The 21548-nt window shown below is 42.5% G+C and overlaps 1 protein-coding gene across 8 annotated transcripts in view; it reads left to right on the top strand.

The window, feature by feature from the left end:
* FHIT (fragile histidine triad diadenosine triphosphatase) overlaps positions 1–21548 on the top strand; it is a 1070670-nt gene that overhangs the window by 831945 nt on the left and 217177 nt on the right. For 7 of the 8 annotated variants that reach the window (XM_081184395.1, XM_081184391.1, XM_081184394.1 and 4 more), the window contains 2 exons: positions 10350–10495; positions 11883–11912. In XM_081184395.1, the coding sequence (XP_081040521.1) occupies positions 10350–10495; positions 11883–11912 (176 nt within the window). The remainder of the gene's footprint in view (positions 1–10349; positions 10496–11882; positions 11913–21548) is intronic. The other variant, XM_081184398.1, reaches the window with a different exon arrangement.

The following is a 21548-nucleotide window of genomic DNA, read 5'->3' as shown; positions in this document are numbered from 1 at the left end:
AGGTACCACTGTATTCTGCTTCAGCAGATTCACTGGGCCAAATATTTTCCACTTCTTTGCCTCTCCTTATCCCCCTCTTAGTTGCTATGCACCTGCCAACAACCCTTCTCTCTCTCTCTCTCTCTCTCTCTCTCTCTCTCTCTCTCTCTCTCTGTTTTATAAATGATTTTTATTGCTTTTACATGTAATTACATTACGTAACGTCATACCCTCTTATTTTATCTCTTTGGTTCAACGGAGCCTAACTGCTTCCCTCCCATCTGATGGTTTACAAAGCTAAAGTTTACATCTTTACATTTTGCTTCGTTTCCTATCCTTGTTATATCATTACCTAAAGTATTATATTACTCAGCCTGAATAGGTAGCAATTTCATCCTACAAATCTTCAAATAACCCTGCTAATGATGGTAATTGTGTACAGTTGTCTTCCAGATATAACATAAATTTGTTCCAGTCCTTTTGGAATGCTTGGTCTTGTTGGTTCCTGTCTCTCTGTGTTTTTATAGCTGCCACCACAACACAAAAAATGTCCAGTTTCTGACTTGGTTGTCTTTAATAGAGAGCACTATAGAGTTACGCACTTGGTTTAAACTCGCTGACCCACTGACTCCTTTTCCTCGCTCTCCTGCTGGGATTCCTGACTCCTCTGTCACCTTCTAGGTAATTGCCTACCACTCTTGGTCTTCACTGCCACCTTCCTTATCCCATTGATTCCTAACCTTACTCACTTCCACTGGTCAATGGACTATGGATTTAGAATTGTCCCTTCATTCCATTCCCGTCTCCTTCAGGGCAACTTGGCCTGTCTGCCTGTTCTGATGGAACACAGCGACTTGCACCAGCAAGTCTGGGGGATTGGGCTGTCCAAATGATTTCTGTGCAGCTTCTGTTGGGGTTATGGGACTGGTTGTATTAAATAATAGGTTGTGCAAAGGCTGTAAAATAAACTCTGGTGTAGGTTTAAAGCATCAACTTTATCAGTGCAGCACATCCAGATCTCTGTCAGAGATTTAAATTGATTTCTTCCCCACCCCCTGCTGGAATGGATAATTCTCACTCTCGCTGCCTAAATCCTGCTTTTTGTATTCATGTAAACATGCACAAAGCTGCTACATCAAGATTGCTGATGTTAAGATAATTTGATTAATCTTAATGATTTTTCTTATGAATACCAAGAAGAGGCAAAGAAGATTACGAGACAAAACAAAGCAAGTACTTGGTGTGTGGCTGAATAATCTAAACTATCAGATTTTCTTCTCTTCCTTTCTTTTTAAGAAAACAAGAACTTGTTTCCACTATGAGGTTACCAATTTGGCCTTTGTATAGGTGTACGTGTTTTGTTTTGTTTTTGAAAAAAATAGTTTTGTGGTTATTTTTGCTTCTCTCTGAACATTTTCTTTACGGATTCCCAAAGAATATTTTTTTTTGTCCCTTCATAAATTGATTTCTTTAAAAAGAAAAATTGTCATTTTCCTGCACATTGCCAAATGTTTCTGAAGCAACAGAAAGCCCATTGCTTGTTTAAACCTATAAACTGATAGGCAACTCAGGACCCAATCCAGAACCTCAAGGATCACCTCTTCGCATATGAGCCGACCAGGAGACTGTCATTGTTATCTAAGGCCTTTCCCTATGTGCCCACTCCATGGGATGTCTAAAGGCTGGCAACATAAGAATGGGCCTTTTCCTCCTCAGCCATAGAATCATTGTGTTGGAAGAGTCCATGAGGGGCATCTAGTCAAATCCCTCTGCAATGCAGGAATCTTTTGTTCAACATGGGGCTCAAAACCACAACTTAATTGATTAAGTGTCACTAAGGCTTGTGTGGCACCATCTTTATATATTTTGAGGTGCCAGGCAAAACCGTTTTTAGATTTTTATCGGCTGTTCTCAGTTGGTTTTGATGTAAGTCGCTTTGGGTCACTGTGTGAGAGAAGCAACAGATATAAAAAATAACAGATTATATACTGCTAGTAGTAGTACTACCAATAAAAAGGTAAAAAAAAGGTAAAGGACCCCTGGACGGTTACGTCCAGTCAAAGGCGACTATGGGGTTGCGGCGCTCATCTTGCTTTTCAGGCTGAGGAAGCCGGCGTTTGTTCACAGACAGCTTTCTGGGTCATATGGCCAGCATGACTAAATCGCTTATCATCATCATCATCATTATTTCCACAGTTTAAAAAAATGCTCAAGGCGGATTACAACATGACAAGATTTACATAATTACAAAAGTCATAAAAAATAAATAAACCATTCCAAAAAAATACGCTTCAGGCACAATGGAACACCATGACAGAAACCAGAGAGCATGGAAACACCGTTTACCTTCCCACTGCAGCGGTACCTATTTATCTACTTGCACTGGTGTGCTTTCAAACTGCTACGTTGGCAGGAGCTGGGACAGAGCAATGGGAGCTCACCCTATCACTGGATTCAAACCGCCAACCTTCTGATCGGCAAGCCCAAGAGGCTCAATGGTTTAGACCACAGCGCCACCCACATCCCAATACACTGTAGCCACTACCAATACACTGTAGTCACTGAGCATACTTCATCTTCACTGAACTGTTTTGGGGGTTTCACCTCCACCATTTATTAGGGAGGAGTTGTTGAAGAAAGGGAGAGAAATGAGTCATTGACAGTGCCATCCTCATAGGGAAAAAAGGCAACCTTAGCAAGCTTTGTTAGCAGGTTGTACAGCCTCTCTGTGAGTGAAAGGAAGTATTAATCCTGCCATTCAAACACAATAAATAGCTATGAGGCCTTAAGGATGAGGACAGCCTTAATCTCCAACAGAACAGGTCTCTTGCTGAGAGTCATTCGGTAATGGGTGGTATACATTCAGCCAGAAGAGATTATCACCGACTGAAATGCAAATGAGCAAATGTTCCCTTTTAAATAATAACAAAACATACAATAAGCAGAAAGAGAGAAGAAAGATCAGCCCAAGTACCTCTGAGCTTCTCAAAATGGGTAGAGGCAGGGAAGATTGAAAAGTGTGGCAGAAGAGCTTTCAAATAATAGGATTTTTGCCCTTGTCCTTGTGCCCAAATTTCTATACTTTATGAATTTATACCTTTTATATCTTTTTGTTTTGTTTTGTTCTTGCTGCTGTAATTCAAAGCTGTGTGAACATAGGTTCTCAGTCTGTCTCCTTTCCAGGCACTGACCACACCCAGAACTTTCTTAGCTTCAGCAAGTTTTCCTGTGTCGTGTGCCTTCAGACCAATACACTTGTTATGTACTGAGTTGAAAAGGATCCAAACTGCAGCAGTCTGATTGTTCCTAGAACAATAGGATCCAAATTGCAGCAGTCTGATTGGTCCTAGAACAATGCAGCAGTATGATTGGTTGGCAGGAACCACCCAATCATGCTCCAGATATAAGTGAATCCACAACCTGATTGGCTTACAGTAGAATTCCAGAATTAGCCAATCATGTGCAGCCCATTGTGTAAATAATGTATATCAAGCAGATACTTTGAGGGGACTTTCATTCATTCCTCCTCACCACTATGAGCTGAATAAAGAGCATGAAATCACTTTGCAACTCTGAGTATATTTCAACACTGTAGCCATTTTAATTTCTCTCAGTGTTTTGGAGCATTGGAGCGGTGTTCCTGGAGCACAGTGTTTGGGAGCCGACATGGGGAACCATTGTGAGGACTATAAATGGTGGCTAGACTAAAGCATGGCAGGACATCAGTGGTGCTGGAACCCTAGCAGCTGCCCAAGGGTTCTGGGTAGCTGACACCAGCCCTGGGGAATCCCAGGTGGTGGTGGTTGCGATTGTGTGCCTGTGGAGCTGAGCAGAAAGTCGGATTGCTGAGTTGTTGTCCTAGGCATAGCAAGAGGGATCATATGGAACCAGAGGAGGAAAAAAACCATGAAAAATGTATGGCGTTATTGATCATACTGAAACATGCCATGCCTTAAAAGGAGAGAGGGACTCTAGGCACGGAAGAGCTCCAGATATCAGAGAGAGAAGCAAAGTAACCTTCTTGATTTGTCTGGCAAAAGATCAAGCATGTTGTCTGATCCTGCCACTTCTTATGCTTTAGACACATCAAGTGATTTGCCTTGCTAAGAAACAGTTACTTCACTGGCCCTTGAGAAAGAGAGCCTATTCTGTGGGCTGTCAGGATGTCACTACCTATAAAGCATTCCTGTTTTGCCTTCCCATGCTTTGTTTTGCTTTGTTTGATGCAGAAGTTTCAAACAACACAAATTCCCAATTGCTCCCCTCTAAAAATGCAAAGGAGAGCTCTATAGATATATGTAGCGTGCATGGCCAAGACAGGCAAGTTTGCAATAATGTACCAGGGCGTGTTGAATAATGTACATATAGGGCATGTTGAATTTTTCAACTTTCAACTTCCAAAAATGATGGGTGCTTAAAAGTTGTAACATGACTTGGGAATTGGTTAAATTAATATAGTTTAGTTTTGTAAATAACCATATTGGCTTTTTAAAACGTTTTTGTGGCATTTCCAATAATTTTAAATTGGCCTTATTTAAAAAAAATGTGGAAGAATGTCTGTAAAATTGCATAGAAATAATTAAAAATGACTGCCAAGTACTTGCAGTTTTATTATATATGCCTGAGCATAGCAGACAAGTAAAAAAAGCAGACGTTAGCAAAAAAGCAAGATAAGAAGGCTTGCTGAATATAAGCAGAGAAGTACGCAGGATGCTTCAATACCATCAAATGAAACAATTCTCTGTGCTGATGAAAATGGAGAACAAATAGCTGTTGCCCAAGATGGAAAAGATAGAAGTTATGGATTTGTTTTATACAGAGAAACTAACATTTTTATAGCATTACCGGACATTTTCAGAAGGTAAAATTCCAAGAGCAGTTTATGTGCTTTTAAATCAAGCATAGATTTACCAAACTAAATGTTGTCCAGTCACAAAAATAATAGCAGATTTGCACCCGTCACATTCAAAAACTTTTTAAGACCCCTCGCTCAAGAAATTTGCAAAAATAAAGTTTCTCCCCTAAAATACATTTTAATACTTTCCCCCAATTCTGTAGTGTATTGGATATATAAAAATAACATTTGAACAGTGCAGGAGGGAGAATGCATTACTTAAATACAATAGTAAAGAACATTTGGAGGTTTTCATCAATTTAATGGTATAATTCTTATTAAATATAAAAATAAACAAAGATAGACACATCCAGCAAAATATATTGTAGACTCAGCAAATAATTATCAGTACGGATGATTCCAACCTTCTCAGTTCAACTTCCTCAGGCTGTAACTATTGTAAATCTCTAATGGCTCTATTTTCCAGCTTGATTTATATACCAGATATTCATTCCCTCCCATTTAGCCAATCAAAAGGAAAATAAAATCCTGACTAAGTTTCCATTTCTCCTTAATTGTCATCCTGAAACAATGACCTCCCTTTGAAAAACTTATTTATGTATACTTTTAACTTTCATATTCAAAACATCCACCTATGATCTTTTGACCTTCCTATGCAGAAGAACCTCTAAAACAGAAATCACTTATTTTGCCTCATCTATATTTCTCCTAAGTAAAGGTAACTCCCACCCAGAAACCAATGTTCCCACTGTGGAAGGACATGTGGATCCAGAATTGGCTCCACAGTCACTTACAGACGCACTGTTAAAGCCGTGTTTATGGAAGACTAACTTACTCGGCTATGAGTGATTGCCAAATAAGAAATATATTTCTCCTAGGTTGTTCCCTCTTTTTTGATCTTCAATCGGCCCAGCCAGCTTTCCATTTTGGGTAGAGTGGTGTGGCATTCATGCATGGAATGAAAGATCTCAGACCTCCACTGCCATTCAAAAAATCCAAATTCTGCTTTTACTTTGAGTTTTAGTAATTTAACAGAAATCTATTGTTTTCTGCCCTGCCCTGTGTGTGTTGCATGCATCACTGTTTACATTTCACTGCAGTTTACTTTCTGCAAAAAACAAAACAAAACCCAGCTTTCTGCTGTGGCAAAATCACACAATTTACATAATTTATGTAACTAATTACCTAGCTCATGTTATCATTATTGTCAGGGAACTGACATCGGAGCCAGAGGCGGAGGCAAGGCTCTCAAGCAATGCTGGAGAAGGGCCCAGCAGGGAGAGAGGCAGCTCATCAGTTGGGGAAGGAAATCAGCGTAACACCAGGGATAAAGGGGGGCAGATGGGGGAAACGGCGAGGGAGCTCCAAGACTCCTCACCGGAGACCAGCGGGGAGAGCACGGGTCCTCCACTACCCACACCCTCCCTGCGCAGAAGACTTCCGCTCAGGGAGAGTAGGAGGAGACTTGGGGTCAAACAGCTTTTATGCTGGAAAAGGTTTAAGAAACTCCCACTGACGGATTTTGCTAGCGACTGAGACAGCCACGAAGTGAAGGGCTGTCCAGACAGAAAAGGTTTAACAAGGCAACATAGCCAGGAGTGGCGGCAACTTACGCACGAGCAACCCCTATATTCATTACAATTATGTTAGTCCATCCCATTATTTTCACTGCGAAGGAAACACAATGCAAGTATGTGTGTCATAAATTGCATATCATTTGCAACCTGAAAACAATAACAACAATGGAAACTATGAATTGTATTGTATTGCCTGAATCCATTTCTGTTCTGGACATGGAACACAGAACTTTTAGATCTTTTAGATAATAGGTGGTCTATAAATAATAATCACCACCACAATAAATAAATGAACTTAGGTGATTTCTGGTCCCATCTGCATTCTCGACAGAATTCTCTGATATCTCCAGTGGAAGTTAACCCTCTTGCCCCCTTCCCCCCATAGCAGCTCCCCAGGCCCCCACAATGGGGCAAGTGAATGTTAGGCCATATACTTCTTTTCCCCTGAAATGACTTAGAAATATGAATGAGTGACAGTTGAGGTTTTAATGCTGTAATAGTGTATAAAGACCAGAAGGGAGTGGACTAGAACTCTGAAAGACATTTTAAACACACAGAGAGAGGAATACAAGAAAGCTGAATGTTAGGCACAATTTTGGTAGAGGTAAGTGGAAAGATATTCTTCATTTATAAATGGTTCACTGACCCATAATAATAAAGCAGTATTGCAGAAGAAGAGTAATTATCTACTTAAGTGTCAGACTGCCTGAGGAAAAGGGTTCCCTTCTTCCCTTTTGAAAAATGAACTTGGATTAAACAAATGTATCTCTTCCTTTTTTTTAGTGTTGACATGCATTCCTCTTCTTCTGCGTCTTCTTTTTTAACAAGCAAAATTAATTAGTTTTCCCATTTCTCCATTCCTAATATGGAAATCAGGAGTGCAGTGCAGCTTCCCTGCTTCCCCCTTGAGCTCTCACTTCAACCAATAGCGTCATTTATGAAGGCACTTTCTACAGCACGCTGGAAAGACTAGCAAATAAATTACTAGAGCTTTATTAAGACCAACAGCGCCTGTTGCTCGAGGCAGAGAAATAACCTCCCAGAACCACAAAAGAAATCCCATCAGAAAATAAACTTATTGCTTTCTAATATCTCTTAGGCTAAAATATCCCAGATACTTTGGAGTCTACATGTATAGGATTGCTTTGTAAAGCAAGTTTGCACTGTGTTTCTCAAGGTAACTGTCCCTTGGATTACAGCCTCAGATAGCATTTTAGACTAGGGATGTTTACTTATCTAGTTTGGTACTTCAGAAGGACTTAGTTTGGTGCTTCAGAAAACAGCCCAGTTTGGACTGGAGTGCCGTGAAGACTTCCTAATTTGGTTTGGGTTTGAATCTGAATTCTAGTTTGGAAAAAAACCCAAAAACCTTCTTCATTCCCTATTATGGGCAAAATCTAAAACAACTACAACTCCTGTCCTTGTTTTAACAGGAATTGAATAAAAGGCAGAGTAGCTCCTCCTGAGTAGATAAAGCCCTTCAAATATATCCAGAGGGTTTTGTAATAGACACCTTTTCATATTTTTAAAGGAACAATTTTTAAAAAAATTGTATTATGATTTGGTTGGGAGCAGAACTAGCAGAAATTTGCAAAATTTCTCTCTCCTTCAGAGAGATGAATCCTGCCAAATTTCAGAAGGGTAGCTGCACTATTTTTCCTTTACATCTTTGTAGTGTTTTTTTAAAAGGTTGCATTTAATTATTTTCTCTTGGTTTGTGGGCAGTGCCTATAAAAACTGCAGGCACAAGAAAGGGCCCCCAGCTAAGAAACCTGTTAAATTACTGGCAGATTAGGCCATAACCTTTTGAACTAGAAGTCTTTAGGGTGCCAGAGAGTTGAAATGGGAGGGTGGAAAATAGTCATAACATGGGCAAAATTTCTTTTTTGTGGCTATGTTGTTCTGATGCTCGATATCATTTAGGCGCTGACAAATTAGACTGTTTCTTTCCTAAAACCCAAAGTGAGTAGCTGTTGTGGTGATAAACCACAAGAGTGACTTTTTGATAGACAATTTCAGCTTGAGGAGCGTTGGAGAGATACTGCTTCAGCACATAGCTGTCAACCATCCCTTATTTGGCGGCAAAGTCCCTTATCCCAGCACTGTGTCCCGCTGCTGTCCCTTATTGATGATGTCCCTTAAATTTCCCGGGTTTCAAAGGAAGCAGCTCCTCTCCCTCCCTGCCTGCCGGCCAGGGAGGAGGGAGGCTCCAACTGTGTTGCTTGGCTGCGTTGCTCACCCAATAAGGAGTCTAAGAATGACTGGGGGGTGGAGCTTGCATGCCTTGTGCCGATCAAATTGGCCGCGTTGCCTGGGGACTCACCTTTGCTCAGCACTTCCCAGCGGAGAGGTGACGGTGGTTTTCCTTGCTGCATCCCCTTTGCTGGGTTGCTGCGCTGTGGGAACCACCGCTTGAGGCTTCATTTGGCTGCTGGCTGGGCTTTCTGCCTTTGGCTCGGAGGGGCTCAGTAGTTGAACATACCTGTGTTCGGAAAATCCCTTATTTTGGCTGCTGATCCCTTATTTTCGAGGCTGCTGGTCCCTTATTTTCAAATCTGTAAGTTGACAGCTATGCTTCAGCATTTGCAAGCCTCAAATCTGTCTGAACTGGCTTGCTTCAGTTCTTGATTTGGGATTCATCCAAATCAAATGCACACCCTAATTTTAAAACTCTGAGGTCGCGGCCCTGCACGTACTTACCTTGGAATAATTTCCCTTGGGACTTACTTCTAAGTAGACATGCTTAGGACTGTACAGTTATGGTGCAACCCTAAACAACTCACTTTGGAAAAAAAGGACTTACTGCCAAGTAAATATGCATAGGATTGCAACTGTGCAATTTTACATCAGCTTACTTGGGAATAAGCCCCACTGGACTCAATAGAACTTACATCTGAGTAGACACATATAGGAATCTGCTATACGAAACTCTTATATCTTAAGAGACCAGATGATCCTAATTATGGCACCTGAAATGTGCCACAGCAAAAATCTCTAATTATACAGTGAGGGCCCGCAAATTATATGCTCCAGAAATTACAGTTGTATGACCAAAATATATTAACATTTGCAAATCTAATCAGTTATGGCAATAGAATTATTGGCCACAAGCCACTACAAATCTGAAAATGCTTAAGCCCACTGAAGTCACAGCTCTGATCATGGAAGTTGTGTAATCCAACAGTCACAACTGTTACTAGCAATGTTCATAATCCCCACCACTAGGGTTGTCATATTTTAAAGTGAAAATCCAGACACAAAAGACTAAAAATAAAATTGAAGTTTTTTGTTAAGCTTTTTAAATGTAAAATCTCAAAAAAACCCAACCAGACCAAACCACAAACCTGAAGTTTTTGAGCTATTTTAAAGAAAAATCGATTTCCCCCAACATTGCTGCGATTTCTGCTCAGCCACTGCTTATGACTGCAGAATCATGGCAATATCCAGACATATGGCAACCCTACCCACCACCACCATTCAGAATGTGAATTTATGCAGCCCAAAATGCTTGGATGTGTTCAAAAAATGACTGCTGTTTTCTCCAGGAAGTTAACCTACTGCTTGGAATATAAAAGGGGATTCTGCACATGTGTGTTCAATGCGCTTCAACTGTTCTTCGAGATTTTCATTTATTTTCTATCCAAGTCTTCACTGCTTCAGGCAGAGCATTGTGGAATTCCCCAAAAGCTGACTTATCAGGCTCACTCAGTCATTTATGCAGCTTGAAATATTTGAAATGGAGCGCTTGGTCAAAGCATTCAGACAAATAATGCACAGATCTTCTTTCCGCAGGTGCTGAATTCCCATCAAGATCACAGAACTTGGGTGTTTGGGGCTGTTTGTTAGGTATATGAACATACTGTTTAGAATGTTGAAGGGAAGGGAACGTTCTGAGATGGAATAATATGTCAGTTGTGCCTTAACATTATGCAAACCAGATGTTCTCATTTGCCCACTCCGCCCTGTGGAACGATTCCGCGATCTGCGCCCTGAAGAAGTGGCTGATTTATTTCGCACGACGCAGTTGGTTGGAAATGTAGTGGAGCAACATTTTGGTGGGACTTCACTTACCATTTCCGTTCAGGTTAGTAAACAGTTCTGTCGTGCCTTCTTTATCGTGCTCTTCCACAACCTAGAACCCTCCAGATGTTTTGCACTATTATTACTACTACTACTACATTTATATACCACCCTACATCTGTAGATCTCAGCATAAAATTACAATATGAAAAACACATCATACATAATAAAAATAAGAACAAAAACAAACCAATAACCCCCACTCCCATAACACATTTAAAAGGGCGTCGTATGTCAATCAATCCAAGGCCTGGTTGGAGAGGAATGTTTTCACCTGGCACCTAAAGGTGTATAATGAGGGCGCCAGGTGAACTTCCCTGGGGAGAGCATTCCACAGACGGAGAGCCCACTGCAGAGAAGGCCTGTTCTTGTATTGCCATCCTCTGGACCTCTTGAGGAGGAAGCACATGAATGAGGGCCTCAGAAGATCTCAGGGTCCAGGTCAGTTCATATGGAGAGAGTCAGTCTTTGAAGTATTGTAGCCCTGAGGTGTTTAATGCAGTGGTGTTGAATGCAGTGGTTCCCAATTAACCAAGTAATGTGGATGGCCTGTTTTTGAAAAGCCAATCCATGGACCCCCTACTTTTGAAAGTTTTGATATCTCTGTGGTAGTTTTCGTTATGGGAATGGTGCCATGGACCCCCTGGGTGGGTTACACAGCTCCCCTTGGGGCCACAGACCACCAATTGGGAACCCCTGACTTAAGGCCACACACAAACACATTTTTAAACATCTGGACTTTGTCCACTTCCTTACTTGTTTGTGCTTTGCTGGTTGGCAGCAGCCATTTTGGGGCAGAAACCATGGGAAGAGTGGGGAGAGAGATTAGAAATTCCCCCATAGGAAATAATGGAGATCATCAGCTCGTTATGTGAACGCTTGCCTAATAAACTATTTCCCGGAAACGCATTGTGGCTGATAAGTGGGACTACTAGAAGCTAAATAACAACACCACTTTGGATCCAGTGGTCACCTCTGATACCCCAGTCCTTTTGTTAAAACCATGTTGTGCAAATGGCCAATTTGCCACGCCACTCCTCGTCTGCCAACAGCTGACTTTCCTTTTACAAATAGCACCCATCAATCTTGGTGAGCACCATAGTTATTGGGAGCATTTATGATACGAGATGCCAAGGGCTGGGGGAATAAATGTGGCAGCCTTTATTTCTCTTCAGACCACCTTTTCCTATTTGATGAGGACCTGAAATAAAAAGGTGTCTGTTCCCGAAAGCTTTGGCGCCAAATCATACCCACGAGAGCGCTATAAATTAATGCACAATGAAATTGGATTTAAATTATTAATGGGCGATATTTTTGAATACCCAAGAGAGACTCGTCGGCTGCTCTTATCTCAGTCTCCTCCATCCCCTTCCCTTTCTTCTCATCTACAGGATGGTCCTGAAGCTGGACAGACTGTGAAGGTGAGTGCTTATTTTATTATGCAGAGTACAAATTAATAAGAGACAATTATGAGAACTAATAAAACCAGTCAGCTGCAGCACATTGCAGCATTGCTATTTTATCCTTGAAGCTGGAGGGATCCCGAATCTTCTGTGCGGCTGTAAATAGATTGATTGAAAGGGAATATGGTGCAATATGGTTACACCTCACCACCTCTCCAGTCTTAAGCAGTGACTCTTGACCGCTGGTCCATGGAATGGCTCCATCTCGGCACACTGCTGTCTTCTGCGTCCGGGACCTCCACGGCTGGGTGGGGATCTTAAGAGCCTGGCTGGGTCAGACTCTCAGTCCAGCTAGTCCAACAATTTGTTTCTCACAGTGGCCAGACAGAAGCAAGGCAGGAAAGCAACAGCTCTTTCCCTAGTGTATGCCCTTGGTATACAGGGAAACTATCTTTGAGCATGGACGGTCTGTTCCACTGTCATAACTAATACCTATCCTCCATATGCTTGCATAATCCATTTGTTTGTGTGGGTGTGTGGCTGCCTTTCTGTGACAGTGAGTTCCAGAACCTAAGTATTGCTATTGTGGAAATAGGTATTTCTTTTGGTCTGTCCTGAACCTGATGGGTCTGTCAATCCACTTTTCAGTCGGTGACCTTGAGTTCTTGTTATATAATAAACTTCCTTCCCTCCCCACCTTGATTTTCCACAGCCAGCCAACAGCCACCTTCTTTTATCAGAAGGTCCCCACGTGGATTATAACAATTGAAAGAAAAGAAGTTAAAACAGATTACAATCACAGGAATAGGGTGGATTCTGAAAACACTCATATCAAGTGTCAAAGACCAGGGTAAAGAGATGCGTCCAGCATTCCACAAAATCTGTATAGTGAAGCATGCTAATTGGAAGGGACTTTGGTCTTATTTGCGCACAAGCAAGTATGTCTCCTCATAAGTTAGCACCCAGTGGTTTGCATCTGAGCTTTTGAGATAACGTCCTAAAGAAAAGATGGCGTTTGAAGCATTGGGAAACTCTGGGTGTGGCGTTTGGTCTGCCATAGCTGTTCCACACATGCAAGTCATCACTTTAACATTGCAGTCATCAAGTGTTGAAACCTCAGCAAACACCAAAATACACACCCACTGTTGGAGTTAACCCCTCGAGGGTTGTGGCAGCTGAGGGTGGGGCATTCCGTAGTGTGTCTGAAGCCTGTCTGCTGTGGCCAAGTGGTTGAGGATTGTTATAACATAAAACAGCCCAATTGGATCAGGCCAATGGCCCACCTAGTCCAGCCTCCTAGTCTCACAGTGGCCAACCAGTTCTTGCAGTGTGGGTTGAATGTGAGCTTCTTCACTTTTTCTGCTGCCTGGCTTCAGTTTCTTACCATATTAATAATAATTTATTATTTATACCCCACCCACCTGGCTGGGTTTCCCCAGCCACTCTGGGCGGCTTCCAACCAAATATTAAAAACAACACAGCATCAGACATTAAAAACTTCCCTAAACAGGGCCGCCTTCAGTTGTCTTTTAAAAGTAAAATAGTTGTTTATTGCCTTGACAACTGCTGGGAGGGCATTCCACAGGGCAGGAGCCACTACCGAAAAGGCCCTCTGCCTGGTTCCCTGTAACTTCACTTCTCGCAGCGAGGGAACCGCCAGAAGGCCCTCGGCACTGGATCTCAGTGTCCGGACTGGATGATGGGGGTGGAGATGCTCCTTCAGGTATACTGGACCAAGGCCGTTTAGGGCTTTAAAGGTCAGCACCAACACTTTGAATTGTGCTTGGAAACGTACTGGGAGCCAATGAAGATCTTTCAGGACCGGTGTTATATGGTCTCGGCGGCCACTCCCAGTCACCAGTCTAGCTGCCGCATTCTGGATTAATTGCAGTTTCCATGTCACCTTCAAAGGTAGCCCCACGGAGAGCGCATTGCAGTAGTCCAAGCGAGAGATAACCAGAGCATGCACCACTCTGGCAAGACAGTCCATGGGCAGGTAGGGTCTCAGCCTGCATACCAGGTGGAGTTGGTAGACTGCTGCCCTTGTCACAGAATTGACCTGCACCTCCATGGACAGCTGTGAGTCCAAAATGACTCCCAGGCTGCGCACCTGGTTCTTCAGAGGCACAGTTACCCCATTCAGGACCAGGGAGTCCTCCACACCAGCCTGCCCCCTGTCCCCCAAGAACAGTACTTCTGTCTTGTCAGGATTCAACCTCAGACTTCATTTGTTTAATTAGGCATCCAAAAAAAACAACAGTGGGGACCCATTTGAACATTCCCCTGATGGGGCCCAAAACTCCTCTCTCCTGCTTCTATGATGGCTCAGCTCTGCCTCCACAGCTGGAACCAGTAATGTTTCTGAATACCAGTGGCTAGAGACCACAGGAGGGGAGGCTGCTCCTGTACTCGATTTCTGCTTCCTGGTTTCCCACAGGCATCTGGTTGGCCGCTGTGAGAACAGGATGCTGAGACAGATAAGCCAAGATCCAGCCAGCTCTTCCTATGTTCTCAATCCAGTGGGCCACTGGAGAATGTTGTTGCCACTCTGCATGCACGACATCTCCGGGCCCCTCCTTTAAAGCCCTAAACGGCCTCGGTCCAGTATACCTGAAGGAGCGTCTCCACCTCCATCGTTCAGCCCGGACGCTGAGGTCCAGCGCTGAGGGCCTTCTGGCGGTTCCCTCATTGCGAGAAGCAAAGCTACAGGGAACCAGGCAGAGGGCCTTCTCGGTAGTGGCATCCGCCCTGTGGAATGCCCTCCCACCAGATGTCAAAGAGAACAACAACTACCAGACTTTTAGAAGACATCTGAAGGCAGCCCTGTTTAGGGAAGCTTTTAATGTTTGATGTATCACAGTATTTTAATATTCTTTTGGAAGCCGCTTGGCAAATGTATTCTTCTCTCTGGGCGCAACTTCAGCCCTTGTCCCTGGAGGGCTGTGTGTATGTACGCTCTCTGCTGGCATCTTGTGGGTCTTGCGCTGTGCCTCTTTTCCTTACACCTCTGTGTGGCACACATTCAACACTGCTTGTAAGAAGAGAAAGGATTTGAACTCCTGCCTGAACTGATTCCTGGGGGTTTGCAGTAACATGGCCATTATTGGTGTGCCACTGAGGCTGATGGGGCAGTGATGTTGTGGTCTTGGTGAGTGGGTGTGGTGTGATGCGGGAGATGTCCTGGGGGCATGCATTGAGGTCTGTGCAACATGTAGGTGGCTTTGCTGGGCTCTAGTGGTGGTCCAAGGGGATGAGTCTGTCAATTTTTAAAATGCATTTTTTGGATTTTCTGGTTGTGTGTGTTTCCCCCTCCCTTCCTGGGCTGACCACCCATTAAATATGGCAGCTGTTTCTCAAGAATAGGAGTGGCCTATCTCTGTTCCTGGTGTAATGTGAGTATAGGATTTACCCGTTAAAGGCCCTGTTAGGGTTGATTAAGACAACACGAACATCTGACAACAGCAAATGGAAGCAATTCTCTTCCTTTCCATTTGCTGCATTGACCTTATTTGTGGGATAGTTTGTGTTACCGCCTGGGAATAGCTAGCAGGGATGGAAGAAGAAAGAGAGAGTGTGCGTGCAGGCAGAAAGGACAACAACTACAACTTTTAGTTCACCTCAGATGGATGGATAGGGCAAAGATTCACAAATCTTACTGAGGAAGCCCAACAATGAAATCCCATTCTTGTCTTCATTTACTGCCTTTCCCATTCATGGCCTTGAAATTACTCCTCCCTGTCCAATCCACTTCTGCACCACAGTGGTCCCATGAGGTCTACTGCCACTGGTACAGTGTTTGACTGGTAGCTTTTCACCTACCCACTATCATCCCCCCCCCAACCCCTTTCTGTATAATGGTACCTCGGGTTAAGTACTTAATCCATTCCGGAGGTCCGTACTTAACCTGAAACTGTTCTTAACCTGAAGCACTACTTTATCTAATGGGGCCTCCTGCTGCTGCCGTGCCGCCGGAGCATGATTTCAGTTCTCGTCCTGAAGCAAAGTTCTTAACCTGAAGCACTATTTCTGGGTTAGTGTAGTCTGTAACCTGAAGCGTATGTAACCTGAAGCGTATGTAACCCAAGGTACCACTGTATTCCCAACATGGCACTCATGGATACCAGCAATCCCACTAGTATCTTCTACGGCACTTGAAAAAGGTCACAGTAAATATCTCCACAAAACCCACAATACACAATATACTGCTTGCTCTTCCTGTTTAGTTCCTGTTTGCACTGGCTTTGCGTCACCTATATTAAAAATTCCACCTCAAACATGACAACATTTCATTGAATATGCAAACTCCCTTCCATTCTGAACAGTGGAGAGATGCAACAAACTTCTCTCTGTGAGCGAGTGTCTTTTCCCATTTTTTGGGAGGCCATTTTTTAGATACAGCAGCCATTTTTGTTATACCACACCCCTCACAACAGCCATTTTCTGTTATGCTGCATACCCATGGCAGCCATTTTGTTTTATACCACACAACCCATTTTGTGACTGGGGACCACCGTCTCAGAATTCCAGATGTGCTTACTGGTGTATAAAGTTTGACAGTCTTGCCGTATTCAAATTAATCTTGCAAATCCAACATAGGCAGCGGGGCACAACTTTAAACAATGTTAGTATTTGGCACAAAGGGACATTAACCATTTCCCTTTCCTCATGTCATGAACAGACATTCTTTTCCCACTCCTTCCCGTTGTTTAGATGAAGAGCACCACTTTCCAGCACCATGTGGAGGCTGCTACAAATGATAACCACCTTGTGACTGACTCCCCACTGCTGCCATAAAGCATAGAGCCAGCCATTGAGTTCTTCTGGAGGGTGGCAATAGCAAGTTCCCACACCAACGCTTTGACTTGTGGGCAACAGTGATGTGGAAATTTTCTGTACTGGGCTCTGGAATGTCACTGAGGCTGCTAGTTCATCCTGTTGCACGCATCCTAATCTTGGAGCAGCAAAAGACTCCAGGAATCCCAGTGCTTACTCAGGGTTCAATTTCCTTGGAATGCAAGTTAATGGAAATTGTGGTGTCTTTAGGCTAAAACTGGTTTTATTTGCACATATATGCAACCTGAGCATCGGATGGAGGGGCTCAGAAATTTCAGAAATAGACTGAAAAGAGAAGTTGCTGAATTACAACTTATTACCAAACTTAAAACCATGGGGAGACCTGGTCTGAATAGAGACATTGGATTCTTATCTCATTATACACGATGAAGCTATTTTGGGCCATCTCACCCCTTGCTTTTTCCTGTAAGACCAACTGCAGTCGTTAACAGTTGTCAACAGGTTTACCACACCTATCAGTCAATCACCCGTTCCCACCACCCTTCTGAGTAATACCCCTCCCCACCCTCTCACTATATATAAGGGTCTGGTGACTTCTGTTTCAGTGTATCTGAAGAAATGTGCATGCACACGAAAGCTCATACCAAGAACAAACTTAGTTGGTCTCTAAGGTGCTGCTGGGCAATTTTTAATTTTTTAAAATATATTTATATTGTTTTATTGTATTTTTAATATTTTGTTGGAAGCTGCCCAGAGTGGCTGGGGAAACCCAGCCAGATGAGCAGGGTATAAATAATAAGGCATGTGAATGGCAGCCCTTAACTGGCCATCTGAGCCCATTATCTTACAAAGAAACTTCTCTGACCAGTTCAGCAGCCTCTTCTGCTAAATTCTAAACCTCCTTGGCCTGCAAGGGACCTGCAAATATAACCCAGACTGACACACACATATGCTAAAACCTATAACAAGACATATTTTGGCTATTACAGGGGTAGGTCATAACTTCCAGTGGTCTCATAGCAGTGCTTCTGTTGTGCTAAGTCTCTGTATCAGCCTGTGAGAGAAGTGACTAGGCACCACATTCTGAAATTATTACCGCAGTAGTTTGAAAGGCTGGCTTGATTGACTAATCACAGCTTGAACCATGCGAATTTAAATCTACAGCAGGCTGTGATGACCTCACTGTTGGGCTATAGAATTCCCTGCAAGTGCACTCACGGGCAAAGTGTTAGGTGAAAGAAGTGCTCCCTTGATTAGCCATCAGCAAGTATATATCTTGCTTTTAGAATTAAAGGTTGGGGGGAAATTGATTTTCTATTGTATGAGAGGCACAGGCCACTCAATGTGTGTGTAGCCAGTGGATTTTGAAGATATGTTGATGTGCTGGGGGCTTCTTGTCCCATTAGCTTAATAAATGTAATGAAATGACAACACCCCACTGATGTTATTGCAAACTCCCGGATTTTCAAGATCACACATTGTACTCTCTTCTAGATATATGAGCCACTTTTCTGGAGAGCACCATAATTTGCGATAATTTATTGTCCCTATGCTGATGGCATGGGCTTTTTAAAAAAGAAATAAATAAAGAGAAAATTCAAACTCTGAGCATTTTAATAAAATTAGTTGCATTCCCAATCCATTTCTGATTCAATTACCTTAATCACAGTCTGAAAAAGGCCAGTCCGAGTCACTGCCTGGTGCTCCTGAGGGACCATGAGACTCGAAACCAATCATTAGGTATGAGAACCACATCTTAAATTGCAATAAATAATGTTTCTCTCTTGCCAGCATCAAACGTTTTTCTTGTCCAAAAAGGAGAAAAAGATAAACACAAAACGAAATGACATGTTTATCTGTGAAAGAAGAGCAAATGCCATTGTTCATTTTGATGGGCGTAGATTAGGTATCACTAACTAGGCCATTTCTCTTCCTTCTCTCACCTCTCTGTATAGTCTTAAAAAGTTTGGGGGACTGGAGGAAAGGAAACAGAGTCCTCATTACTATGCTCACAGTATATTGTCATCTTCACATGTTGATTAGATCTGCGGTTTTAAAAACGCAAGAAGCAGCGGAGAGTAACATCAAAATGGTTGTAAGTTATCTGCTGAATATCACAGTCCGGGAATCTCATGGATGCATGTCATATAAAAATGGTGGCAACATCTAAGCACCTTCCTTCTTGAGTCCCATATTGTAGCACCCTGCTTGTGGTTAACGCTTAGCTGGAATGAAATATTCAACGCAGCAACAGAGAAATTAAAATAATAATTTATTTGTCAGACAAATAAATGAGAGGCACAGTGGTATATGGTTACCAAGCTCTGGCCTGGCTCCTGCCATTATGGCCAGCCCTTATATTCCCTTAATCCAGCCCCCTTTGCTCCTCCTGTGGCTGCCTCTGTCCAATCAGCCTAGTTGGATTTCCTATTGGCTGATTGCTAGAACCAATCCTAAAAGATACACCCACATCCTCCTGTCCTTATATGGAGGACAAAGAGCTATATATTGTTACATCTATAAATGACAAATAAGTAGTAATATATCTTACATGTGTCTCAACAAGGAATCTTAATTACCAGCTCACCTCTTGCCCTCCCTGCCCTATTGCCTTCTAAAACAAATGGTTAATCTTAAATTTTTATCTTAAACATATGTCAAGGATCTTGAGTTTCACATCAACATTGAAAGATATCCTTCATTTGAAGGTTTCTAAACAAATGTCTGACAGCTAATATATCCGGACAGCATTTGATGGCGTCTTCCTGTCTGGCAGGGGGGCTAAACTGCTGGCTGACTTAATTCCAGGATAAATACAACTCTTCTAGCATTTGTTAAATCCTTTGCATAATTACATTTAAGCCAATATATTTAAGCTAATATATTTCATACATTATCATAGGTAACCTTTTAAAAGAATAAGGCCTTTTTAAAGTAGAGAGAGAAAGAAAAAAAAGAACTCAGTTTAAAGAACTCAGTTTAAAACAGTTTCAGAAGAAACCTCTTCAGTTTACATCCCCCCCTTCTCCAGCCAGCTGCTTTTCCCATTAGCTCTTCCTCAAACTCTCTCAGTTTAAGAAAGATACAGCTTTAAAAAGACTTCCCAAAAAATCCTCTCTTTCTCTGTCAGCTAGATGCTTCTCCCCATTTGCCTCTGGCCTTAGAAAATACAGCTCAAGGTTTAAGAGAGGCCCATGGTATCATTTTACTATTTACTCATTCCTAATCATGTTTATCTCTGCCTTTTTTATCTTCTATAACATGTAGGGTCAGTGTTCTTACTCAGTCTGTAATTTCAGCTTTTACGACTTTGAGAATTGCTTTCTGCTATCAATCAAAAGAGGCCCCTTTGTCTAGGAAAACATTACCAGTGTTTTCTTAAGCAGCTAGCCTTCTTGCCTGGCATGAAACATTTGAAAATCTACTTTTGAAAATCTAAGCCCTCTTTAATATACAAGTCCTGATCAAACATTAATAAAATGCAGGCTTATGCCTGATGCCTCATTCCCCCCTTTCAAGCTCAAGGACCTTCATCCCAAGTGTCCTTGATAGCTTGACCTTCATCATATTCCTGAGGTAAAGCTCTGTATAGGGCCATGATATGAGGTAGAGTTTCATTTGAAACCATCTTGCTAATTGTACTTCTAAAACATGAAATGATACATGGCATCATACATAAAACCATTACCACTACTGTCAAGAAAAACAAGCAAGACAATAGTATCCCTTTGAGTCCTGTGACATTAGGTAACCAATTGGTGAGCCATCCCATATCCCATCCTTCCCATGTTTGTACTGGGACATGTGCTATATTCTCCATCTTTGTGGCCAACACACGGATTGCCTCACCATTATCTGAAATGTTAAAGCAACAGGCATTCCCTGTCAAGTTCAAGACTCCACATAGGCCTCCCTGCTTGGCAAGTACATAATCCATTCCCATTTTCAGCTGCAAAATGGCGGCTCTACTTTCATCCAACTGTTGTGCAATAAGTCTCAAACTCTTGGCCGTTGCATTGGTTACAAGTTCCACTACTGCTTGCAATCGAATTATTCTGTTTAGATTATAAATAGGATCCCGTGCCCCTTGTATGAGCTCACCAGGATTCCAGGAGGCAGGATCATAATAGGCTATAATGCGCTCTGGTGGCCAATCATCAGTACCGCTCCAACTTTGGGTACTTCCTCCTGCTATATGAGAAATATCAGCGTTTCTTCGTGTTCGCTTAGCTGAACTAGTGGGCATAATCCACATTGGTGGTAATACCCATCCCAGGAAACAAGTCCCACTCCATTTGGAGGGGAGTTTCTTGTATGCCCATTCTCCACATATCCACCACAACCATCGGGTCTGAGGGTTTTGGTATGTGGAGTGCATAAGGCGAAATATCAAAAGAGGTAGAGAGTTCACAGTGCAGTATGTTAGATTGCCTTTTTCTGTCACAGTTATGTTCCATACCACTTTCCATGCATGAATAAAAGGAGGTGCACAGGGCAAGGTATTCCGAGTTCGATAGGTAGTACCGTTTGCCCAGGTATTCTTAATATTATCCCAAGTATAGTGACAATGAGAAGAGCCTATCATGGTAGAATCAGCTGCATCTGATGATTTAAGTACACAGAATTCCCCTTGTACAGGTATAACTCGTAATGTTTAGTTGAGTTCCATCCGGGGAAATTCTGTACTTCTGTTTGGTGTGGTATTTCGCTTACCATACCAATGGCATCTAATGGTATCGGTAATAAGGGCATACCTCCCTCTGAATCATCTGGCCCAAGAGAGCAAACAAGGCAATTAGTCCTATTTGCAACATTGGCTTACCATTTCAGCTAAACCTACCCACATATTGTGGTCATAGC

This window comes from Podarcis bocagei (assembly GCF_964188305.1).
Source record: "Podarcis bocagei genome assembly, chromosome: 2".
Taxonomy (NCBI): Eukaryota; Metazoa; Chordata; class Lepidosauria; order Squamata; family Lacertidae; genus Podarcis; species Podarcis bocagei.
The sequence above is the reverse complement of the archived record's forward strand: the minus strand, read 5'-3'. Positions and strand labels throughout refer to the sequence as shown.